Source organism: Amblyomma maculatum, chromosome 9, assembly GCF_055883805.1.
Source record: "Amblyomma maculatum isolate TAMU_Amacu chromosome 9, ASM5588380v1, whole genome shotgun sequence".
NCBI classification, from domain to species: Eukaryota; Metazoa; Arthropoda; class Arachnida; order Ixodida; family Ixodidae; genus Amblyomma; species Amblyomma maculatum.
In genome coordinates, this window is record NC_139352.1 from 86,034,291 (window position 1) to 86,060,912 (window position 26,622).

The following is a 26,622-nucleotide window of genomic DNA, read 5'->3' on the forward strand; positions in this document are numbered from 1 at the left end:
CATAGCCCCTTCATCTCTACCGCTCTAGTTTGACCCTCTCTACTCTGCTCCACAAGGCGGGCGGCCGAGACAGGCCTCATACACCAATGAATACACTACGTCGTGAAAAATACATGGGCAGTTGCCAGCTAGATCACAAACAGCTTCGGAACTCTAAACTCTTAATTAAATTCGCCCAATATTTCTTTACAGGCGACCTGCTTCCAATGTTTTCTCGTCTTCTAAAAGGCAACCGTGGGCCATTTTGAACATTTTGAAAGACGCAGTCAACACTGTCTGTACCAATGACTTGATAAGCTGAAATTACGGAACAAGCATTATTACATTACACGCACTGGCTCTTCGTTTCGTTGGTGCGCATGGTTTCACTCAAGTCTATCATTTTGAACAACAATTATCGCCGCCATCATAGTCATAATCGTAATCCAGGACAATTCAGCGAATAATAAACGACTTTCCCAATGATTATCTTATCTACCCTGTCGTGGGCCCGGCGTAGCTATACCCTCTCCCAGAAAAAGTGTGACAATCTCAAATCCCAAATTGACTCTGCAACCTACGACTATACATTCCACTTCAATTACCTTACTCTCGGAGATAACGCCTAGCTGTCTTGATGACTATTGATTTCAGCTCTTCGTTATCTGTGATTAAACCAAAGACGTTCTAGCTGAAACTTTATGTCAAAATCCCAATCGAATTTTCTTTCCGTTAGCCCACTAATTCGGTTCTTGCAATTTTCTTTCTCCGACGTGTCAGAGTCAGTCATGCACAATGGAGGTCTAGCTGCCCTGCTTTCATAACGTTTTCAGCGCAGCCTCCTGCCATAGTCTTCATTTTATTTCCAGATGAAGCAGAAATGTAATTCCGCTGGGTTGAACACCGTCACCTTCCCCCTTTGATTTTTTCTGCATCTGAATAAGATTACTCGAGAGCGCTTCTTCCTAACGAAACCGGTCTACCGCCGCGCGTATTCGCAGAACATTATACAACACGTCCATAAAGTATGCTGCTACCATGAGCCAATACCGACTGAGTTCATGATATCTTCGTCACACGGAGCATGCACGTGTCGTCTGGAAACATCAGGAAACCACAGAGGGACAAGTTTCGGTAGCTTTATTTTCAAAAATGTGAAAATACAATTTCTCAGAAGGATATCAATGTAAAACATAGGACGGGAGTGGCGATATATATATTTGCGTTCTTTGTATGAAATATTGGATATAACAGTTGTTTTCTTTTTTTGTCACACTGCAATTGTGTATTTGCACTGCTCTACCTTAATTGTTATGGTCACTTGGGCCTTATCAATCTGCCCCGAGAAGCTTTTCACCCAAAAGCTCCAGCTATGTATGAATTGAATTGAAAAACAAACTCGCTACAGTGCGCCATCGCGTTATCTAAATGCGCCATAGCCAAAAACTGTGGATGAAGATTTTCTCTGATTTTGTAGCCACGCAATTTATCGTCAATAACATAATCCCGTTAATCACGAATACATATAGTAACTGTAACAGTCTGCGTTCGGCAGTGTCTAGGGCACTACACAACCCCTGAACAAGACAAGAACGAACACTGACGCATTCACGAAATATGCGAATAATAAGCATTATTCCAGAAAAACAGAAAATATCAATTTTAAGACAATCTCAAATAAGGTTGAACATTTCACTGCAAACGTCGACGCAGCATATATGGTACCCAGAGTGCATCTGGTGGGTAAGCAATAGCGATCGTGGTCCCCCGTAAGCGAAACGCTACAGCGCACCTTCGAAGTCCCGACTCAACTAGCGTTTTCCCGTAATTACTCGTTCGGGGTTTTCTATGCAGCAAATGCGCGTTAGTTGACAGCCGGGTCTTCGAGGAGACGGCGGGTCTCATATAGCTTCGCCGAGATCAAAGCGCGTGGTCTTGCGATTCGCTTGGTCATCAGTCGTGCTGCTGCTGTCGTCGCTGAAGCTGTAGAAGGCCGGCAGCAGGTAGCTCTGCATGTCCTCCCAGGGCGGAGGCCTGGGCAGCTTCGACGGCGAGGTCGAGGCCTGCGAGGGTTGAGTTTAGAGGGGAGACGAGGATCATCATTTCCGATCGCCATTTTGTTCGGTGTTAATGAAGGCAGCCTAAAAAAAACTACGAGGGATTTTAGCGACTAAAGTAGTGAATGGCGAAAGCCTGAGTGCCGCATTCTGCTACGCAACTGGTGCTAAGTAGTAATTAATTAGTTAATTAAATAAATACTTAATTAGCCATGAACTAGTAAGAAATAAATAAATTAGTCACTGATGATTGATTGGCATATGGCCATATAAGGCACGCATTCGCACATACTGTGGTGGTGCTCTGTGATTGGTCGATACTTCTATGACGTCGTCCCGCCTCGGCCAATCAGAGCCGCCGCAGAAGCGGGACACATTTTGTCCTCGACAGCATGAGCCATTAAAGGCTTTCGCCTTAATTGTTGCATTGTGGAGACGATTTACGGGGCACTTATATCGCTTGTGCGCATTTTCTAGTCTTACTAAATAGCTTTTCATAGGCCCTTTACGCCCCACAGACCATAATCAAAACCGGTTTCATAAAAAAGATGCATCGATTCACCAAGTTTATCATGTCACGCATTGTTTCGTGCATCATACCTTGTGTGGGCAGTGTCCCTTGTACACAGGAGAGGTAGATTTTTCATCCCCGTGCCGGCCATGATCAAAAGCCATAGGATTTGGGACCCTTGAAGAATAGAAGGATGACAAAGGAGGAAAGTCGTTTTAAATCAACACCACCAGAAATATTTTCCCCGCTTTCCCTCTATCTCTAGCGCGTGACCACGCGACTCCCAGGATACTGCACTCGATGAAATGGACATAACAGCACTAATGTATTTGTGGGCCCATCCCTACACTTTCATGAAGTGCTACACCACCCGGAATGCGTACAGAATATAATGGCGTTTTAGAGCAGCACTTACAAAAATCGGAGAAAAGAAATAGCTTCAATAAACCGGTTTGTCCTCATCTAATACACATGCGCCTATGACGTTAAAATGGTAAATGAAGTTGTCACTACCAATGACCGTTAAAGACAACGACTTGTTAAGGCTAAGGGAAAAGCATCGGTGGAGACAATATCGTACACGAAACTCCTACATCACCTACCTTAAGCCATTCCTGACTTTCGAATGCAGTTGGTGTTGACTGCCTACTACAACAGTTGGCTTATAGGCGTTCATACAAATTAAACGGCAGAGTGGTATGTACAGTCGTGCGAAGCATAAGCTAACATGGTTGAGCCACAGAAGCACTTTAGACGCCCCCTAGACAAAGCATGGCGAGCTAAAAGCGTAAAGCTTACATGAAGATGCCATTTCGGCAGCGTTCTAAATTGTGCCAAAGAGACTCCTTATACCTTTGTCAATAGTGTCGGGGATGACAAAAGCTCAAAAGTGTGTTCGTTGACCACTCGGCTCCTTCGACCCCGGAGCTTCCCCCGTTAGAAGCAACCTAACGACCCTCCTCCGTCGCCTTTCTCCTCTCCTGCTGTCTCTGGGCTGATGTTCTTGAGTCACAGCGACGTTATAGAACATCAAATTCAAAAGGGATGTAAGGGTCTTCTTACCTTCGTGTTCACTATATACAGCTTGAAATAGCAGAAAATGTACAAATTGTGACCGAAAGCAGTCAACACTGATTACGTATGCGAATGAATACTACGACGGCATGAGCAGCTACTAGCGCGTGGTTTCAAGAACTTGGGCCTACTCCTAGCAGTGCGCAAAAGCACGCCTTCTGTCAAACGCCCACCAAGGCTACACTGTGCCAGGCGGCATTAAAAGAAAAAGATGTTCTAGCAGCGCACGGTCTTTCTTCAAAATAGCTCAAAATATAAAATTCATGCTATTATTAGGAGTGGAGCAATTGGCCTCAAAACCACTGCATAAAGTGTGCGTCCAATGGTCACCGTAAAATGAATAACTGGAGTAAAGGAAGTTCAGAACCAAGGTAGAATGTTAAAAGGTACCTTTAACAGCAACCTACGTTTGAGGAGGAACACAGTCCTCAGTAGTATTGTCTTACGCTGGAAAGTGCACTTTCGTTTTAGGAAAAGTATGCTGTAACAACTTACATGTCTGGTCTGACAGATGGGTCAACGTCTATGAAGGACGGCAAGAGAGACCTCATTATCTTCGGCGGGAAAGGAGCGTAGAGCTCGGCCCTCTGAACGACAAAAGTGCTCTTCTTCTTGGGATCCCTGGAATGGTCCGAAGGAGGCATTTGCGCCCGCTCCATCTTGTCCTGCGCGGCAAACACTTTCTGGCCGGATCCGCGGAATCCGCCGCTCCGTTGACCTTCGCTCCCTTTGCTGGCCCATACCGGGACACGATCGTCGACATGCGTGTATCCTGCAGAGGACAGGTTCTCGAAGATGCTCCTCTTGGCATGCACGAAGCCTTGCTCGCTAGGGTAGCCAGGCAGGAATTGCCGTGGAGTGGTGGGCGTAGTAGTAGCCTCCGACTCCGAAGAGGTCATGTCGTCGGAAGAGGACAAGTCGACTTGAGGCGTAGACAAAAACGAGCTCGCCGTTGTGGCACGTGAGACGGCTCTGCTTCTAGGCGTCGGCTGTGGAGAACTCGCTGCTGTAGAAGTAGCCCTACTGGCTGTCCTGGCCGTAGCTCTGCTACTCGCGCCTTCCTTGCGTCTAATGGCGGTAGTAGGCCGCGAGGCATCGGAGTCGGTTACCGTGCCAGAGAGAAGAGCGATCGGTGACAGAGGACGTACCGAAGATGGCGGCCTCATGGCAGTCGTAGCCCGCGAAGTGGTCGCCGTAGAAGTGGCCGAATACGTGGACGGCGTCCTGGTCCCCGCGGCGGAAGGAAGCCTCCGCCATCGCCTCGACGTGCCCCTGCTCTGGTCGCTGCTCGAGCTAGAAGACGAAGGCCGCGCGCTAGTGGCACGACGGGACGAGTTTTTCTTTTTACGAAAGCTCTTCTTCTTGGTTAAAGTCGGCGTCCTCCCTGTCATCGTCGCGGTCATGGCGTCCGAATTGAACGTCGAGCGTCCCGATGCTTGGCTCATTCCGCGGTTAAAACCGCTCATCCTGTTATGAAGTGCGGTTTTAGCGACGTTCTTCTCGCTGCCATGAAACTCGGTCGATGATTCATAGTCATCCGCCGCACAGTCAGTGTCCGGTTCAGAGTCGCTAGTCAGTGGATCCCTGTCAGAAGCTGACTGTGCATTCATAGGAGCGGTCGAAGAAAAGGGCGGAGGCGTTGTCATCGTCAACAGGTCTGTTGCTGGAACCATGGCTGGTCCCGCCATGCGTATGCTCCAAAGCCCCGGAGTGCCGGTAGTAGTAGCGGGAGTCCGCCTGGGGTCTTGTCTACTAAAGGTAGGCGTTACACCACCAAGGCTCTCAGTGTGGCAACATAAAGCGCCGTTCATCCCGATGGCCTTGTGCAAAGGAGGTCTGAGCGTGCTACAGGACACTCGCCTCCGTTTTTCGAACTCCTTACGACCCGGATCCCTCAGGGCGCGGACTTCATCATTGTTCGGAGGCAGGAAGCGACGGCTTGTTACTCCTTCTTCGCCCGTACTTCCATGCTGTACCATCTCGTAGAGGGTTTGGCTGTTGTGGTTGACGGATTGTGGTGCCTGTCGTGGCGACAACACTTCCTGCCTCGAGTCCGGCTTGGGACTTTTCGCGTCCGGTTCCAGGGTAGCAGCGACGTTCGAAATAGCTTGCCTAAGTTTGAGTAGGAGCGAACTTTCGGAGGACCTGTCAGAGGCTATCGAGCTTTCGGCCGGGACCTTCTGCACTAATCCGGATTTCGAGCCGCCATCGCGACGACTGTCTTTGGATGCATCGGGCCAGTTCGGTGTGTCCTTCAGCGCTTCAGTGCTCCTCTTACTGACAACGGCAGGCTGCGCCTGAGCAGCTTCTTCAGGCATCATGCAATGCTCATCCGTTATAACGTTTGCTTTAGACGTAATTTGAGAAGGTGTAGTTTCTGGTTCTTTCAGTTCTCTGCCGCGTTCTTCAGTCACCTCCTCGGCTCGCCTGGCTTGCGCGGGCAGCGAAGGACGTCCTGCAGGCTCCGCAGCGGCCGACTGAGCCGATCTATCGCTGTTGTACGACGAAAAGCTAATAGTCGATTTTTCCTTTGTGGCAAGCTTGTTCACGGTGGCGGATAGTGATGATCTGACAGCAACCGGCTCGATACGCGTACCGCTGACAGAATTCTCCTTGGCCGCTATACTGCCCTGGAAATGATTAGCTGGCTCGTTTCCTTCCTTGTTGAGTTCCGCAGCCGTCCTGTCAGCATCTGCTTCAAGAGCCTTAACCGCTTCACGCTCTTTAGTTTCGTTCTCAGCGTCACACTGAATGGCAATTTTGGCGTCGTCCGGGACGTCGGTGCTGGCGTCGTTTTCCGCGTCGTCCCGAGCCCTCTCTCTGTCCTCGTCTTTTGCAGCAACCTTACTTCCGGACTTCTGGAACTTGTCCAGTGACCTTTTCAGCTGCTCTGGAGTCGGCACCGTGAAAACGTTGTAGATGAACGCGTAGTTCTTTCTCGGCACGGCTTTGAATTCTCTCAGGGCAGGGCTGAAAGGATCGGTCTGACAGGCCGAGGACTGAACCTGCGTCTCGTTCTTGCGCTGCAGAACCCTTGCGCGCGAAGCCTTCTCGAGCTCATTCAGATACTCCTGCTTAAGCTCGGAGAGGATGAGCTTCGCATTAGTGAACTCCGATTGTAGGCTCGCCTGCAATTAGAGGAATGCAGTTCGTCTAAAACCCGGACTCATGCCAGGCGTAACGGTAACACAAAACAGGGCAAGTCGAAACCTGTAGTGCATGATGGCAGCGGTAGCCACTTCAGAGGTACAAGTACTGGCAGACGCATGATCGCTAGAGCTGGTACAACTATTCATGGACGGCTAATTGCGAAACTCATAGGTCACGCTCTGCCTATCTTAAACATTAGTCATGTGCTCTTCATTTATTTACATGTGGTCACTCACGCAAGTAGACGTGCATAGAGCCTAAAAGAAGTAGCTTCCTGAGTCTCCGTGCAATTAAAGCTTCTCGGAGCTTTTGTGAGTGCGCTGAAACAGTACAGGGTTTTGAAAACCTGCCATTGGGACCGCTTTTTACCCTTAACGCCGGAAGATCGGCACGTGGATCATCATAGTTCATCTGCTGTAGGCGAGAGTTAAAGACACCGTGGGAATAAACCCAGGGCCCCTGTTCCGAGTTTGCGTCATTCTCAGAAGTGTCCTTTTCGCCGTCACTTCGAGTCGCCTGACTGGTGAAAACAGTTCAATTGCCACCACTTCGGGTTGCGGCGTTTTCACCAATCAGATGAGGGCGAAAACAACACTTTTCGAAACGACGCAAATTCAGAATACGGGCCTAGATATAGACTGTATACTGTCCACTTTTTGGAAGCATCTACATGAAAGTGGGTCCCCGTTCGGGTGCACTGCACTTTTCTACTGGCTTAACCACTAGCCTCTTAATCTGCGCCTTTATTAGTTATTTATTCACCCGCAGCGCCAAGTGGCCTTGCAATGGGAGAGGGTATACATAAAAAGGAAACATGAAGTAAGTAGTGTCAGCCGCGGAAACAAGACAACGTCGTATCAAAAAGCAAAGGCAAAGAGAAAGCCCTCAAAACACTGAAATGGTCATTGCAACTTAGAAAAGAAAACATCATTAGACATACTCATCAGCATACTGTCGCAAGATATGGTACCGCTTTAGCCAAGCAATACGGACGTGCCTACGTGGCCTAGGACTAATGTGTCTTACTCCTTACCCAAGAGTCTGGAAGGATTATTTCCGGCCTCATCCTCCCATCTCCAACGAGAGGCCCGATTGGACAGCTCCTGCTATGACGTCACATATGATCTCGTGATGTCACACAACCTGTCGACTAATTCGCATCCGGCCACGTCTTGCTACAGCCATGCTCTAGAAGTTTTCGCCCGCAACGCCGGATGTGCAAAACGGCGTCCTTAACTGTTTGGACTGTATAGCGTTCCTAAAAAGGGGAAGGGAAAGGAACGCGCGTCGGCCCTTCCTAGGACGCACGTGCTTACCTTGTACACCTTCTAAGATCTCTGTCTTTCATCCTGCCGAAGCGCCGACACGTTCCTGCAAATCCTTTAAGCTCTCCTGTAATGCACCGTCCCTCCTTTAATTAACATTCATTAACACTCAATCTTAGGAACACCCTCTTACCTCACAGCCGAAATCTCGGACGGGTCCAACGAGGGAAGCAGCAAGCCCACTGACAGTACGCGGCGTCGCGATATCCCGACTTAGAGGAAGCGTCTGCGTCAAATGTGTCGTCACTACCGGTGACGGCAGCCGACGCAAGATGAGCTGTTGGCGGCACGCGATCGGCGCTTAGCTCAAAGCCAGCTCGGCCGACATCGGCGCTTGCCGCGGGCGTGGGAACAGGCCGGCAATCGGAGATGCGCGAAGGAACGGACGTCGCAGGGCTACTCGAGACGTGCGCGCCGACAGCGACTGGCAGGATGCGAGTAAAGCGAGTATTTCCTTTGGAACCGTTGCCGGGGTGGTTGGTTGTACCTGGTACGTGCGTCGATTATTTTTACCAAGAGCCCAGAACGCACTGTAAAGATGAATTAACCGCGCCAAAAGGAGGGGAAAAAAAAAAGAAAGACAAACGAAAAAACAAACAAACATGAACGGTCATGCATTCGATATCCACGGTAAAGCACTTGATTAGAGCTAGCTTGTACACATCGTGCTTTTGTAATCCTTTTCTTTGAATACATCTTTGAATACACAGGTCAGTAGATGATATATATACAAGTTTAATAGGTTCACAAGAAGGGAAAGGTGCAGTATTTGTCACACTTGTTCTGTGGACATCTGAACCGCGCCGTAAGAGAAGGGAGGAAAGTGTGAGTGAAAGTGGAAAATGGAAAGTGACAAAGAGATGCCGTAGTGGATGGCTACCGCGGAGGCAGGTGAGTAGGCGACGATTGTACTTTGGTTTCGGAAGGATTAAAACACGTGCAAGTGCTTTGAATACCGCAGTCACATGACGAATTGCGTTTATGTTTCGGAAGGATTACAACTCGTGCTTAAAGGTGCGGAGTCACATGCAAAAAAAAGCTCATCGTGTGGTGCCACGCGAAAATTTAATGTGCCCCTGCCGTAGGCAACTTGTCCATGACGCATTCGCATGACGCATTCTACGGCGAATGCTTACTTTCGTTTCCATTCCTCGCGCAGAAAAGCATGCGAATTGATTAGTGAGAACATGCTGTCTAGTAGTCAATGGTTTATAATTTTCACTCTGGTAAGGCGCCTTCATCAGATTTTAAACGCGAATACAGCTTTAACCAGGCAGCCTTTAATCACCCATTACTCAGAAATAATGGCGTCCGCGTCGCGCTGCTAGTGAAAAATCACGGGCATGACGCTGGCAGCACCGATGGCTGGCAGGCAGCGTCAACCATTGGTCCAATATTTGGTATTGTGCAAACAGTGGCCGATCCAACACAGGTCCAATGTACTGTCAACACAGTACAAGCATTGGGCCTATGATTTGTGCCGCCTGTGTAGCTAGCCGCTGACATGGTCTGGCACTCTTTCTTCGATGATTGGTGCCACTTTACGAGACCACATGATATCAGAAAGTTTGGAGGAGCTGCCAATTTGCGTTGCTCATTTGAGGTGGGAAGGTGGAATAAGAATCAACCTTAATCCAGTGCTCTTGGATGCCAAGGCTACTCCTAGACCACGCATACACGTTCACGCTGCTTCGTTAAAGCAGAGTTCGTTATGTCAGGTGGTCGACTAATCGTGCGTCATAGGCGGAGCTTAAGTGTCCACCATAATCTTTACCGGTACTTCTGACAGATGATCCTGATTTGCGCGCTGACATTCTGGTTAATCAGATTTGTCGACGAAAAGGAAAGCGACACTTCCTTCCATTTAATTTAGCACTGTTCATAATCGGGCGAAAGTTTCTGACTGGCTTGGAGTCGTTTCACTGCGACGTAGTATATATATATCATCATCATCATCATCAGCCTGACTATACCCACTGCAGGGCGAAGGCCTCTCCCATATTTCTCCACTTAACCCGGTTCTGTGCTAGCTGCATCCACTTGACCCCTGCGAACTTCTTAATCTCATCCGCCCACCTAACTTTCTGTCGCCCCCTGCTACGCTTTCCTTCCCTTGGAATCCAGTTTGTTACCCTAAGCGACCATCGGTTATCCTCTCTTCGCACTACATGTCCTGCCCATGTCCATTTCTTCTTCTTAATTTCCACTAGAATGTCGGTAACTTGAGTTATTTCTCTGACCCACTCTGCACGCTTTCTATCTCTTAATGTTACCCCTACCATTTTTCGTTCCATAGCCCTCTGGGTTGTCCTCAACTTATGTAGAACTCTCTTGGTTAGCCTCCACGTTTCAGCCCCATAGGTGAGTACATAGGTGAGTATATATATATATATATACGCGTGGCCCGATCACTGAAAACAATGGCATTAACAAACTTAAAGTCGTCAGCGGCGGCCGCTTTTCGGTGTGCACGTTAAAGAACCCCAGGTGGTCGAAATTTCCGGAGTCCTCCACTACGGCGTCTCTCATAGCCTGAGTCGCTTTGGGACCCGTTAAACCCCAAACCAAACCAAACCATTTCTTGTACACACGTGGCACGACCGTTAATCTTCATTGCTGCGAGGACACAATTGCGCAGGCGCACAGGATGCCGCACCGTGCTGTGATTTCAAGATGTAACCTCGAGCGGCGTTTCGATGCGTTGTTCCGGTTAACGGCGAAGTTATTGCGAAGCGCGGCACCAGCTTTTAAGATCGAGCGTTAGCTTTTGCTGCTTAACATTTGCCGGTTTCTCCTTCGTTTCTCCGTCGCTCTCAGATACAAGATGGCGGCCAGTCACGTGATTATAGCTACAGAAGTGCAAATAATTCCTTAGCTATCACATGACCACACATACAGTACCATGTGTGACGTCATGATTCCCTAAAGCCACGTGACCGAGGCCACGTGACACGTTGGTACCGGAATTGAGGACCTAGGATTAAATTATGTAAACTCGAGATAACGCTCTTAACAGGACGCCTATGGTGGTCGAGGTCTTTTTTGAATGGGGGTGGTCACGTTATCTCAGACCTCCTTTTGATCACAAAAACGACCCAAACTAATACGTTGATTATATTTACACAAATAAATAGACGCCGAGTACAGATCGAAGTTGGATTGTATCACTTAAACGTAACAACTTTTCAAGACATGTAGGAATCATTCTCAAACCAGAAACGGAGCTTTCGTAACTTAGAAAAAGCAGTGAACAAACAAACAAACAAACAAGAACTGGTGTCGCCCCCAGCGGCGGATTTTGCGACGGCGCAGCGTCGAAACAGATTTTCACTCGCTGCTCTCTGAGGCTAGTTTAGGATCGTCCGTCTTTGGTCCACATGATTTTGGTATGCGCCCCATGCTCCACTTTAGTGGACCGTAAGTATATGTGGGAGGCTTTGCTACGCGGCCCGGGCCTCGAAGAGCAGAACACCACCACCAGACAAGTTTTCCAAGCCGCAAGTCCCAAGGTACGTATCTAGGCCGTCTGACAAGGACGGGAGGAAAGCCCGCTCTCCTGACAGTTGATATGAATTCGACAAAGTATTTCTGTGCTATGCTATGAGGCTCTGTTACAACGCCTATGGTTCAGTTCCAAACGCTGAAAGGGAAGTCTTTACCGTACTTCTTGAATTCCTTTCTTCTGAGGTATAATTACACAACGGTGAACGGGACTGATCCGAAGTCAGACGCATATTTAACAAGTATATATATATATATATATATATATATATATATATATATATATATATATATATATATATATATATATATATATATATATATATATATATATATATATATATATATATATATATATATTGCTACAGTATTCGCTCTGTCAGCGTCGTCCTCTTTCTCAACGCTTCGTCGTGCCCGCGTTCCTCGGTCGTCGTCTTTGTCAGTGAGCCCATCACTTTGGCCCCGCGTTTCCCGGTAACACTACCCCCCCCCCCCCCCCCCTCGGCAAAAGGCAACGTCCCGGTGCGTATTAGGCGTGCGGTGTGGAGGGGGAGTAGTATGGCTTGAGGCGGGCGACATGTACGATTTCGGAAGTGGGTGTAGCAGTCGGTGACTTTGGGTGGAGCGGTGAAATCTCATAGGTCACGTCGGTCACTGGGCGAAGTACACGGTAAGGACCTGTGTAATGGGGCAGAAGTTTTTGACACAACCCCACACGACGGCACGGAAGCCAGAGCAACACCAGAGATCCAGGAGGATAGTGCACATCGCGGTGGTGAGCGTCGTAGCGGCGTTTTTGAGCTTCTTGAGAGATGGTGAGATTGTGACCATCAATCTGGCGAGCAGCGTCGGCTCGGTCGATGGTATCGCGGGCATAGCTTGTGACGGGGCCAGCGGCGGGAAGCAAAGTGTCGAAGGGCAGTAAGGGGTCTCTTCCAAAGAGAAGATAGAATGGAGAGTACCCAGCAGTGTCATGACGCGAAGAGTTATATGCAAAGGTGACAAATGGCAGACTAATATCCCAGTCGCGATGACTGTCGGATACGTAAATTGCGAGCATGTCGGTGAGTGCGCGGTTTAGACGCTCCGTAAGGCCGTTCGTCTGAGGGTTATAAGCAGTGGTGAACTTGTGCCGAACGGAGCAAGAACGAAGTATTTCCTCAACAACTCGGGAAAGGAAACAGCGGCCACGGTCGGTAAGTAGTTGACGGGGAGCACCATGGTGAAGTATGACGTCGTGCAAAAGGAAGTCAGCAACGTCTGTGGCGCAGCTGGTTGGAATGGCGCGAGTGATCACGTACCGCGTGGCATAATCGGTGGCCACAGCGATCCATTTGTTTCCTGACAAGGACTCGGGGAAGAGCCCTAGGAGGTCAAGGCCAACACGAGAAAATGGCTCAGTCGGGATGGCAATCGGCTGCAGGTGTCCAGGTGGTAGCACAGGGGGTTTCTTCCGGCGTTGACAGAGGTCGCAAGCGGCTACATAACGTTGGACAGAGTGGTAAAGTCCAGGCCAGAAGAAACGCCGGCGCACGCGGTCGTATGTGCGTGAGAGGCCAATATGACCAGCTGTAGGGGCGTCGTGCATTTGTTCGAGAACGGCAGAGCGTAGGAGTTGGGGAACGACCAGCAAGTGCTCAGCGCCATCAGGTCGCGTGTTGCGGCGGTATAGCGTATTCCCATGAAGGAAGAACAGGGCGAGGGAAGAGTCACGGCTGTGTGTGCGGAGGCGGTCGATAAGAGAACTGAGGGTTGGGTCCAAGCGCTGTTCATCGGCTATGTGGAAAAAGTCCGATATAGAGAAGACACAGAGGTCCGACTCATGGTCAGTAGAGGAAGGGGGATCGACGGGATAACGGGACAGACAGTCTGCATCCTGGTGGAGCCGACCGGATTTATATACAACGGAAAAGGTATACTCCTGTAAGCGTATAGTGCCCAGCGGCCGAGGCGGCCAGCAGGATCCTTGAGGGAAGAGAGCCAACATAAGGCGTGGTGATCGGTAATTACAGTGAAGGGTCGGTCAAACAAGTAGGGTCTGAATTTTCCAACGGCCCAAACGAGAGCCAGGCACTCCCGTTCCGTAATAGAATAGTTCTGTTCCGCTGATGACAGGAGACGACTGGCGTAGGCAATCACGCAGTGTTGGCCGCGTTGTCGCTGTGCAAGAATGGCACCAATCCCGTGGCCACTGGAGTCGGTGCGAAGTTCCGTCGGGGCAGACGGGTTGAAATGGGCCAACACAGGAGGATTGGTGAGAACAGCGATGAGGGTGGAGAATGCGTTAGCCTGCTCTGGTCCCAATGAGAAAGGAACGCCTTTCTTCAGCAGATTGGTGAGAGGACGAGCAACAGCGGCAAAGTTTGGGACGAACCGGCGAAAATAAGAGCAGAGTCCTATAAAGCTGCGGACATCACGGGGTGAACGGGGAGATGGAAAAGCACTGACAGCGCGAACTTTGTCGGGATCGGGTTGCACGCCGGTGGCATTCACCAAATGGCCAAGCACTTTAAGTTCGCGGCGACCAAAACTGCACTTCTTTGAGTTCAGTTGAATTCCGGCACGGCGGAAAAGTGCCAAGATGGAAGAAAGGCGACGAAGATGGCTTTCGAACGAGGGCGAGAAGACAATCACGTCATCCAAGTAACACAGACACGTCGTCCATTTGAAGCCGCGGAGTAAGGAGACCATCATTCGTTCAAACGTAGCAGGGGCGTTGCAAAGTCCAAAAGGAATAACCTTAAATTAGTAAAGTCCGTCGAGTGTGACGAAAGCTGTCTTCTCGCGGTCTTGTTCGTCGACAGAGATCTGCCAGTAGCCACTACGAAGGTCGATGGAGGAAAAGTAGCGGGCTCCATGTAAACAGTCCAAGGCATCGTCTATTCGCGGCAGCGGTAAACATCTTTCCTTGTAATCTTGTTCAGATGTCGATAGTCGACGCAAAAGCGCCAACTGTTGTCTTTCTTTCTAACGAGCACGACAGGAGATGCCCAGGGGCTGTTTGAAGGTTCGATGACATCGTTGCCCAACATCTTGTCGACCTCCTGCTGGATGACTTGGCGCTCAGAAAGGGACACACGATAAGGCCTCCGATGTACAGGTTTTGCATCGCCGGTGTCAATGCGGTGAGTCACAACTGATGTTTGGCCCAGAGAACCGGCAGCAAAGTCAAAAATGTCGGAGAAGGATAACAAAAGGTTGTGCAGGTCCTGAGCGTGTTCGGGGCTGAGGTCAGAGGCAATTATTGCGGAAATAGGGTCGGTAATTGTGGTGGGGAGTACGGGTGTTGGAAGGACGCTTGAATGTGGGCCAGGAGTGAGTGCACAAATGGTGCAGTCTGTGAGAGGGGACAAGGTAGCAAGGGATATTCCTTCGGGGAGAACTTGGGGTGACAGACTGAAGTTCAGGATAGGAAGGTAGGTGCTGTTCTGTGCAACGTCTACGATGAGGTGAGGAAGAACAACGTTGCGGTCAAGAAAGACCTCGGTGATAGGGCAAGCAACATAGTCACCGTCAGGCGCAGGCGGGAAAGGTGACAGAGGTAGGTAAACAGCAGAGTCAGGGGGCAGGCGAGCGAACTCGGTGGAGCGAAGGCGGGGTGTAGATGGAGGATGTTCTGAGCAGACAGGTAGGTCCAAATGGAGAAGGCCGCTGGAGCAGTCGATAAGGGCAGAGTGGCCGTTAAAAAGTCAAGGCCGAGGATCACATTGTGAGGGCGCTGGTTGAGGACGGTGAACAAAACAGGGATGTGATGACCGGCAAGGGTGACTCGGGCAGTGCACAGCCCAGTGACGGCAGCAGTACTGCCATCGGTAACACGAACGGTGGGCGATGCGACGGGGGTCTGTACTTTCTTGAGGCGGCGGCAAAACGATGAGCTCATGATCGAGACTTGGGCATCGGTGTCAATGAGGGCAGAGACGGGAACACCATCCACGAACAGGGAGAGTAGGTTACAGGGCGAAGAAATGGGCAATAGAGGATTTCCAGGTCGGGGTACCAATGCAGCGTCACCTCCGGGAGCTGCATTGACTAGTTTCCCGTGAAGCGGCCGGCAGAGGACGGCGAGGAACTGCGGCTAGGAAGAGGTGAATGGGAACGGCGGGCTGGCGGGGAAGGAGAGCGACTGGACGCAGGAGGAGGCGGAGTGGTATCGGTGCGGGGCGGCTCATAACGAGGCGTGAAACGGCGGTGACCGTAATCGGAGTAGCGGTCAACGTAAGGAAAACGTGGAGGTGGTGATGTCCAGCGGCTGCGGCAGTGGCGAGAGATGTGGCCAATACGTGAGCACGTGAAACAGATCGGCCTGTCGTCAGGGGTGCGCCACTCATCAGGATTGCGGTATCGGTAGCGTGGCGTGTAGGTGTTGCGGGGCGTAGCGGTGGCGACCATGGGAGGGACGGGGCTCGAACTGTGGTGTTCCACGGCGTGGCTATAGGGGACGCCCAAGTTGGCAACCTCTTGACGAACAACGGCTTGAATGAGGGATATCGTCGCTAGGTTGGTGTCCGAGGAGGGCGGGTTGGATGCAGCAGGAGCGAGCGCTTCCGGTTCACGACGCACGATGCGGGTCACATTTTCAGTGTTGGAAGGTTGCCTTAGGGTCGGCAGATCCTCGCACGTGGAGCTATAGGGGCAGTGTTGGAAAGCCGATTGAAGCGACGTGCAATGCGTTTGTGTTTGGCCTGCTCGAAATGTCGACAAACCTGCAGAACGGAGTCAACCGTGGAACAGTCCAGACAGAGTAGAAGATTTCTGTCATGTCTTTATCCACTTTTCGGCAGAGGGCCAGAACATCTTGTATATACGTAATATAAGGCTCGGTAGATGTCTGGGCCCCTTCATGGATCACTGCCTTGTCGTGGCGGAGGGGCTTGCGAAACTCGATGAAGTCGTGAGTTCTGCTGTGTAGGGCCACCCAAGATAGACAGGTCACGGCAGAGAGTTCTGACAAAATGTGATTCACTGGAGAAGGTAATGGCAACCCACTCCAGTATTTCCTGCCAAGAAAACCCTATGGCCAGTCACAATACCATTGTCGATATGGCGCCGGAAGATGAGCCCCCCAGGTTGGAAGGCGTCCCACATGTTACTGGGGATGAACAAAGGGCGATTCCTAGTAGCTCCAGGACGAATGAAGCGGCTGGGCTAAAGCCAAAAGGACGCTCAGTTGTGGATGTGTCGGGAAGTGACCGGAAAGTCCGATGTTGCAAGGAGATATATCACATAGCAACATGGAATGTAAGATCTATGACGCAAGGTAAACTGGATATCGTCAAGCGAGAAATGGACAGATTGAACATTGATATCTTGGGTATCAGCGAGCTCAAGTGGACCGGAATGGGAGAATTTAACTCCGGCGACCATTATGTCTTTTATTGTGGGCACGAATCCAAGAGAAGGAATGGGGTCTCATAGTAAACAGAAGAATGGGCAAAGCAGTGCTAGGGTACGACCCCAAATACGACCGAATGATTTCACTTCGGATCCAAGGTCACCCTTTCAACATAACAGTTATCCAAGTCTATGCACCGACCACTGCTGCTGAAGAAGCTGACGTTGAGAGATTTTATGCGGACCTACAATGCCTTTTAGACCGCACCCCATCATCAGACGTCGTTTTTCTCATAGGAGACTGGAATGCTAAGGTCGGGAGTGAAGAAATATCCGGAATTACAGGCAAGTTCGGTCTTGGTGAGCCAAATGAAGCTGGGCAGAGGCTAGTAGAGTTCTGTCAAGAAAACAACCTGACCATAGCGAATACTCATTTTCAACAGCACAAGAGGCGCCTCTACACATGGATTTCACCGGACGGTCTGTACAGGAATCAGATCGATTATATTATTTGCCGGTAGAGATGGAGAAGCGCTATACAAGCAGTAAAAACAAGGCCTGGGGCCGATTGTGGCACCGATCATCAGCTTCTTGTTGCCAAAATTAAGCTTCGATTGAGGAAAACGCAGAAAACTAGAGGGCCTTTCAGGTATGATCTGGATCAGATTCCATTAGAATATGCTGTGGAAGTGAGGAATCGATTTCAAGAATTAGATCTAGAAGACAAAGAGCCCGAAGAGATGTGGACTGATGTTCGCGATATAATACAAGAAGTTGCTACTAAGGTAGTTCTAAAGCAAAAGAAATGCAAAAAAGCAAACTGGTTATCTGAAGAGGCTTTGCAAATAGCTGAGGAAAGGAGGATGGCAAAAGGTATGGCGGAAAGAGAAAGATACAAGGTTCTCAATGCGGATTTTCAGAAAATAGCAAGGAGAGATAAGAATGCCTTCCTGAACATAGTGTCAAGCAGTTGAGGACAACAGCCAATTAAGGAACACAATAGCTCTGTATAAGACAATCAAAGATATCAAAGGAAGCTTCTGTGCTAAGCTGGGTGTGATAAAGGACAAACGAGGCAAGGACCTCACTGAAGCCTCAGAGATAAAGAAGAGGTGGCAGGAATACACAGAAGAACTGTACAAGAAGGACCCGGATGTGCAAACCCAACATAGGACGGTTGTGATTACTGATCTCGAGCCGGGCATCCTGAAGAGTGAAGTTGAATGGGCCTTAGCCAGCCTTGCTAAGAACAAAGCTAGCGGAATTGATGGTATTCCAGCAGAGTTGCTTCAAAACCTCAACCACGACGCTGTTAACACACTGCATATATTATGTCAAAAGATTTGGACAACCCTGCAGTGGCCACAGGATTGGAGGAGGTCAGTTTACATCCCTATTCCAAAGAAAGGCCGTGCCAAAGATTGTTCCGACTACCGCACGATCGCGCTTATTTCGAATGCTAGCAAGGTGATGTTAAAAATCCTGCAAGGTAGGCTGCAGCAGTATGTGGATCGGGAGCTTCCGGATGTGCAAGCTGGGTTTCGCAAGGGCAGAGGAACTAGAGACCAAATTGCCAACCTTCGCTGGATCATGGAAAAAGCAAGAGAGTTCCAGAAACCCATTTACTTCTGCTTTATTGATTATGCGAAAGCGTTTGACTGCGAAGATCACAGCAGATTGTGGCAAGCTCTCCAAGAGATGGGAGTTCCAATTCACCTCATCTGTCTCCTCAGGAACCTTTATGAAGGGCAAGAGGCCACAGTCAGAACTGGGCATGGTCTTACTGATTGGTTTCCGATTGAGAAAGGGGTGAGGCAAGGTTGCATACTGTCGCCTGCCTATTTAACCTATATGCAGAGTGCATCATGAGGAAGGCCGGTCTGGACGAGTCTTCAGCTGGAGTGAAGATTGCTGGAAAACATATCAACAACCTTAGATATGCGGATGATACCACTTTAATAGCAGAAAGTGAAGTGGAACTCAAGAGACTTCTGATGCGCGTACAAGAAGAGAGTGAGAAGTTTGGGCTTAAACTGAACGTTAAAAAGACGAAGATCATGGCGTCTTGCCCTATCAAGTCCTGGAGCATCAATGGACAAGAAGTGGAAGCTGTGACAGATTTTCTGTTCTTGGGCGCCAAGATTACCTCGGAAGGAGACTGCAGCCATGAAATTAGGAGACGCCTGCTTCTGGGAAAGAGAGCAATGGTTAGCCTTGACCGCCTAGTAAAGAGCAGAGACATTAGTCTGCCAAGCAAGATCCGTATAACCCGTGCTATGGTCTTTCCAGTTGTGATGTATGGATGCGAGAGTTGGACTGTGAAAAAGGCTGACCGCCGTAGAATTGACGCGTTTGAATTGTGGTGTTGGCGAAGACTCTTAAGAGTTCCTTGGACTGCCAGAAGATCTAATCAGTCGATATTGTCGACCATAAACCCTGACTGCTCATTGGAGGGTCAAATTCTAAAGTTAAAGCTCAGCTGCTTTGGTCATCTGATGAGAAGAGAGGAGTCGCTGGAGAAAGATTTGATGTTGGGAAAGGTTGAGGGTCGCCGGAGAAGGGGTAGGCAGCGAACGCGATGGTTAGATGGCATTCTCGAGGCATTGCAGATGAAGCTATGTGATGTTAAGAAGATAGTGAGAGACCGGAAAGCATGGCGTGACATGGTCCATAGGGTCACGAAGAGTCGGACACGACTGAACGCCTGAACTGAACTGAGATGTCTGGGCACGTGTGGCGAGGTCCCTCTTGGCGGCGAGTTGACGGCCAACCGGTTTTCCGAACAGGTCACGGAGTTTTTGTTTGCAAACATCCCAGGAGGGTATATCTGCTTCATGTGTTTCGAACCACACGCGTGCCATGCTAGTAAGGTAGAAGATGACATTGGCCAGCATCAGCGTGGCGTCCCACCTGTTGTGCTGGCTAACACGCTCATAAAGCGAAAGCCAGTCCTCGACATCGACCTCATCTGTACCGCAGAATGGGCCAGGGTCACGGTGGTGGGCTACGACGACAGCTGGAGTTGCGGAGGTAGATGGAGCCGCGTCGGTTGTCATCGTGACGGTTCCGAGGTGACGGCCACTGCGCAGATCCAGCGTCAGATTGTGTGGAACCCGCGACCTCCACCAAGATGTTACGGGGATGTACTTAAAGTAACGGCACTGCGATGGGCTGAACTCGACGCTAAGACTTCAGTAGCGGTGCAGTATTCGCTCTCTCAGCGTCGTCCTCTTTCTCGACGCTTCGTCGTGTCCGCGTTCCTCGGTCGTCGTCTTTGTCAGTGAGCACATCACTTCGGTCCCGCGTTTCCCGGACTATATATATATATATATATATATGTATATATATATATATATATATATATATATATATATATATATATATATATATATATATATATATATATATATATATATATATATATATATATATATATATATATATCATTGCGCGTATAAACGTGAAGCTATAACCTCGCGCGTACGCGTTCCATGAGTGGGCCTATAAGCGGCGCCGGTCCTCCTCAAACTTGGCTGCAGATGATCCGTACGCATACATGCCGCGCGCCGCTCTTCTCAACGTATGCCTCAAGGAAGTTGATGAAAAGAAACCCAATTGATTTGCTGTCACACCATTTCATCAGCAGCAGCAGCAGCAGCCTGACTGCACACACTGCATGCAGGGCAAATGCTTCTCCCATATCCCTCACATTAATCCGGTTCTGTACCAGCTGAACACTTGACCCCCGCAAACTTCCTATGTCTCTTAGAATAGTCCTTTGTTGGGCTAGTTGGTGATCCAATGAGATAGTAGTAGCGCAGACAGACATGGACAGAGGGAGGAAGACGAACAATCGCTAGTCACATCCTCCACGTATCTTTCTGCCGCCCCTGGTATACGCTTTCCTTTACTTGGGATCCAATTTGTTATACCCTTCGAGACAACCGGTTACCCTCTCTTCGCACTACATACCCTGCCCATCCTACCGCAGTAACGCTGAAACATCGCGTTACACATATATGGGAGGGAGTGAGTGAGCTTTAAAAATAAATAGAGTTGGCAAGAAGGTCTATTCAAGGGAGAGGTGTATGTACTACACCCCCTGACATCTAGCGCGAAGCATTCCCGTTTTGTAAACAAAAAGGGAAAGAAGGAAAAAAAGAAGGAAACCCTCGGCGTTTCGACGTTATGAGCGAAATATCATGGTCATGCCTCTGGCATGTGGAAAGGGGACATGGCCCGAGAATGATTATTCGATGGGTTGCGCAACGCAGGGAGATAATGGTGGTGCCACAACTTCCCCTCATTTCGGCGCACGCCGTCGCTTCCGCTGCAGTATGTATAACTACAATCTGGCTGTATTTCGCTTGATAGCTGCTGCTGAGCATAATCACTTGGAATTATAGGCATATATTAGCTTTCTGTGGCCATGCAATAAACGCTACGAGCCTGTTCCGCCAGCTTAGAGGCCTGTCCTGGGCTCGCTGGCGCCCCGGAACGTGTGTTTGCGTGAACCGGCGTCTCGCGCTCGGAGCTAGCTGTTTTCATAGACCATTTAGTGATATTGATGTTTTCCAGAGCTGCAGTTCTTTCATTCTTAGACAAGCTGAGAAAGCGGCTGTACTGGCAGGTGCGGCTGCGGTGCTATTTGCTTAGGCATTTTTGTTTCCTGCACAGCCGCAAAGCAGAATTCTGCTCGTGCTATGCAACGTCGCAGCTGCGGTGACGTCACGCCACTTTACGCCTATTTAAAACAAAAAGCGCACCATACACCTCCTATTTTGTAATCAGGAGGGTTCACTGGACTGTTCGTCGTTAGAAACGAAATTTACAAAACAAAAATGATAAGCGATGGTCCGACTCGATTTTGTGCGCTAGACATGACTTTTTTTTTTATGCCAGCGGGAAAGTTCCTGCACTTTAAATACTTTCTGTGATTTTGGTTTAGAATTGATGACCTTCCGTTGTGCATGCTGTTCTGCAAGGTCGGAGATGAAATTCCCCAAAAATGGCCTCATGATTTTCTTGGATAAGCAGCCTGCAGCGCCATTCGGTGAGGATCGGTTGTGTCCTTGGTGCCCCACGAAAATTAAATGCTGTTTGCAGTAATAAAATTTCCGGCTCGTATTCTGGCACCACGCAAAAAAAATTCTGAGCGCACTGCAGAATCTACTGCGGAGAAATTCGAAAGCCTGAGGCAATTGCTGCCGCAGCACACGTGCAGTACATCGCGCGCCCCTTGTCGAACACAACCAGCGTTCCGTTGAACGCATCAAAGTTCACCGGCTTTTTATATCGCTTTACAGGAAGGGAATTGCTTTACAGGGTAGTTCTATAATTGCTTTATAATTGCTTGTCCCTGTTCTATCCCTGCGCTATATTTGTTGACGTGTTACCAACAAGCCCAAACTACCACCTTAATAGGAAGGAAAGGCGCAGTATCTGTCTTAGGGGAATCCCGCTGACGCATTTTAATGGACAGCACAGGCTTACGCATTTCTACGAGTTCTCGAAAAGAGTGGAGACAGGATTTTTATTTTTCTGATATTGTCATCAGGATAATCGACAAGTGACACATCAGCGCACAATTCTCGCGCACTGGATTTCATTCCATGAGCTATAGAAAGGCTTCGCCTTAATAGCCAAAAACAGATAGCGAAGGCGCACATGCATACACGAGAAATAAACACTACAGCAACACAACACGCGACCGACGGTGGCGTGGGATGGGGTGCCTCAGTGAGCGCGCTCACCCGCGCGCGCATCGGGCCAGCATAGGTAGGGGACTCTAGGTGGGGGTAAGTTGTGGCACCACGGTGGGCAGCGGCGATCGGGTGAACTAAACAAGCAACAACAAATCGGAGGCTATGGAGGCGGCGGCGATGAACAGGTCGCCAAGTAATAAAGCCGGTCGTGGTTGAGATGCAAGGTTGGAATCGCAATCATATCAACCTTCCAGGTTTCTTGGATGCCAAGTAAGGCTCCTAGGCTACGCAGGTACGTTCGTACCAGAGCTATTTAATACTACCAATTGCGAAACTTCCCATAATGTCTGTCGGAACTAAGACGAGGTATAACAAGCTCCCAACAGCGTTCGGCTTCGAACTGTTTTTTTTTTTATTTTATTTTATTGCGCCGCTCGCGCTGAGGCGCCTAGTGCCAACTTCTTCTTTGTCCAGCTATATAGTCCAGCGCCGTGCCGTGGCTTACGATAAGAGCGCGGCGCGAGGGGCGTATAAAAAAACGGCCATTTTGATTGGTCAAAATTCGAGTGTGTACGAATAATGGTGGCGCCCGCGGCCATTAAGGGAAACGGCATCTAAATTGCAAACTTTCAGATTGTCGAAAAATGCTCAACCAACTTGGAAAATAAAATTAGTCGAAGATTGGTAGCATCGAAAAATCTTAGAGATAACAGCCGTAGAGTTAAGATGGAAATAAAGAAAGAAAAAAGTGATTTTCCAAAGGCCATGCCAGCAAAGGCAGAAAGCTTCTGTTACTCTATTACCGCTTCCAGATGGCGCGACAATTCATGCAAAAAAAAAATGCATACAAAAACTAGTCGCTTTTTGAAGCGGAGTTTCCAATACTGGTATGATACAACAGCTCTGGTTCGTGTGGTTTGATGAAATCGCGAGGTTTTATATCTATCGGGCACAATTTAAGCAATTGGCAATTGTGGGAGCAGACACCACTTGTATACGCGAGCGATAAATCACACGAGAAGTCGCAGACGAGAGCCCGCTAAAATATTTCAACGCAATACACTTAAACGCGGAGCTTAAATGTGCTCCTATTATAGCGAAAGAAGTACTCCGACAGCCAAAGCGAGACCTCAGGTGGCCGCATGCTACGCCGTCAAGAGGCGTAGCTATACTGTCTCCCCATAAAAAAAGTCAGCCTGCTATGACATTTGAATTCACGTTACCCCTATGCCAGGGGCAGGAGCTGCCAACTCAGGTTAACTGCTCCTTTCATATGGGAGGGTGATATCAGAATCAGCCTGCCAGAACCGTTTGCATTCTCGTTACCTCTACGACACGCAGGAACGTCCATACGGCTTGGTTTAAGCGTGACTTTATATATGGGCTGGTAGCTTACGCTCTCGCGTCATACCCTTAAAGAATGAGCTTAAGTGTGCCCAATAATGTAGCACTTTACACCGATAGGGCGTGATAGGGGAATAATGTAGCAGGCAAAATAAGCTTCCGCCGTTGCTTTCGCAATTCAACTAGGGTTAGCCAGAGCTGAACCACAACAAATTTTTTTTTTCATCAAAAACAAACGCTACCGACTCGTATAGAACAGTACAAAGCGGCAAGTTCCTCCGCGGCCATAGTTGTTTGGGGTAAAAAAGAATGCCTCGAATGTCATTTTGTAGGGGTCATGCTTAACTACCTAACAGGCCAACATCAACTGCTAGGTTTATTCGTAGAATCAAGCAACGCGAACAGCACTATACTATCATCATCCTCAGCCGGACTATACCTACTGCAGAGCAAAGGTCTCTCCCATATTTCTCCAATCAACGCGGTCGAGCTAGCTGCATCCACTTGACCCCTGCGAACTTCTTTACCTCATCCGCCCACCTAACTTTCTGCCGCCACCTGTTGAGCTATCCTTTCCTTGGAATTCAATTTGTTACCCTAAGCGACCATCGATTATCCTCTCTTCGCACTAATGTCCTGCCCATACCCATTTCTTCTCCTTGATTTCCACTAGAATATCAGTAACTTGAGTTATTTATCTGACCCACTCTGCACGTTTCCTATCTCTTAACGTTACCCCTACCATTTTTCGTCCCATAGCCATTTGCGTTGTCCTCAACTTAAGCAGAACTCTCTTTGTAAGCCTCCACGTTTCAGCCCCATAGGTGAGTACTGGTAAGATGCAATTGTTGTATACTTTCCTCTTCAGCGATACCGGTAAGTTGCTAGTCATAATCTGCGAGTACTTGCCAAATGCTCTCCATCCCAATCTTCTTCTCCTTGTTATTTTCCTTTCATGGCCCGGATCTGTTGTTACTACCTTTCCTAAGTAGACATATTCGCCTACTACTTCCAGTCCTTCGCTATCTATTGTAAACTGCTGTTTCTTCCTGAGTTAATTTTCAAGCCTACCTTTCTGCTTTTTCTATCTAGGTCATCAATTATTCTTTGCAGGACTATACTATACCGAATAGCAAACGTCTTAAAGGCCACGGCACGCACGTGCTCGCGTTTCAAGTCGGCCAGCTCCTGGAGCAGCTCCTTCTTGCGTCTCTTCTTGAGGCGGTGCTCCCTCAAGAAGAAGCGCAGAGTGCCCTTCTTGTTGGGGGACTTGGCCTCGGCTGCCGGGGTCTCCGGGATCCGCTCTGCAGTGGACAACGTGGGATCTCCTCCCCGGATCGTCGGTAGCAGCGGGTCGGAGAGCACCCGCGGATGGCGAGCCGGCGGCGAACCGACGCGCATGGTGTCCATGTTCAACATCTGGGAGAGGAGGAGGCAGGGGACAAGCATCCGGAGTGTGGCCGGAGTTCATTCACGAATGAGCGCTGCCAATGGCAAACGTATAGCCATTAGAAATTCGCGCGCAATTCATTTATTTATGGTTTCAGGCTTACACTGCGCCCTATACGCGGTACAATTAATTAATTAATGGTTTCACGTTTGCACTGCAGCCTAGTACTTTGAAGCACAAGTTCTGCACTAAGACATAAATGTACAAATACAAATCCGCTAGAATATAAGGACTAAACGCAATAAACAACACAACCTCCGAATTGGTTTTTGACCACGTGAGGCTCCTTCAAATCTCTCGAAATTTCACTGCAAGAGCACTGCTTTTTTTTTCTCTCATTTCTCACCCGGGATCGAACCCACGCCCTTCCGTTCATCACCGGTGGCCTGGTGATCGCCTTCCACCATGACCGGGCCATTGCGACTGGGGATAAGCTATGCCAGTTACAAGTATAGCCCGTTTCTTAGAAGCGAAGAAATACAGCTAAAATAGACTTTCATTTCCGGATCCTTCTTGCTGTCCAGGATCTTCATTAAATTTGCAGTAAGCAGTAAGCAAACGCTAATTACCGGGTGCTCCATGCCAAAGGAACAAACAAAGGCAGAGGGGGGGGGGGGGGGGGGGGGGGGGGGGGGCGACGAGAAGCCTACATGCATTCGATTACGCTTCTTTGACGAAGCAGAGGATGTGACCTTTAGTATTAGTGGACGCTAAAATTTAGCTTCGATAACCCCACTGTCTATCGGAAGCTAGAGAATAATTGAACAGTATAAGCCGCAGCTATAGCTTACATTTACGTTGGTTAGAAATACACTCTAAGGTAACTAGAATGTAGGGTTTAGAAAAAACTGTAGCTATTATTAATAAAACTAAGTACTCTCTACATGTCTGTCGCAGAGAATAAGCTGAGCAAAACCGCGCAAAACCATAAATTTATAAGCTGCAATATTTTAGCAAGTTGTGTAAACGACTTTCTTTCAACGTTTACCAGGGGCTTAAAAGAAGTAGCCTCTGTTCACAGATGAACATATGTCAGGAGTAGTGCGTGACCATACTATACCATTCCTTTATCGAAATGTCACGTGTTTGGCGTGAGGACGCGAAGCCTTCTTCTCACCAACGGACAATATATCTTTGTACACACATGTCACACTGCCGCAGGTTTATGTTTCAATACGAACGGAGGCTGAAG

General features: G+C 49.0%; 1 protein-coding gene across 1 annotated transcript; it reads right to left on the minus strand.

The window, feature by feature from the left end:
- Positions 1-1,118: 1,118 nt before the first annotated feature.
- On the minus strand, positions 1,119-25,837 carry LOC146179677 (uncharacterized). The gene is made up of 5 exons (XM_084580241.1): positions 25,793-25,837; positions 25,142-25,399; positions 4,117-6,749; positions 2,637-2,724; positions 1,119-2,042 (listed from the first exon to the last, which is right to left on the minus strand). The coding sequence occupies exons 1-5, from the start codon at positions 25,835-25,837 to the stop codon at positions 1,881-1,883; spliced, it is 3,186 nt and encodes a 1,061-aa protein (XP_084436367.1). The 3' UTR covers positions 1,119-1,880.
- Positions 25,838-26,622: the final 785 nt, after the last annotated feature.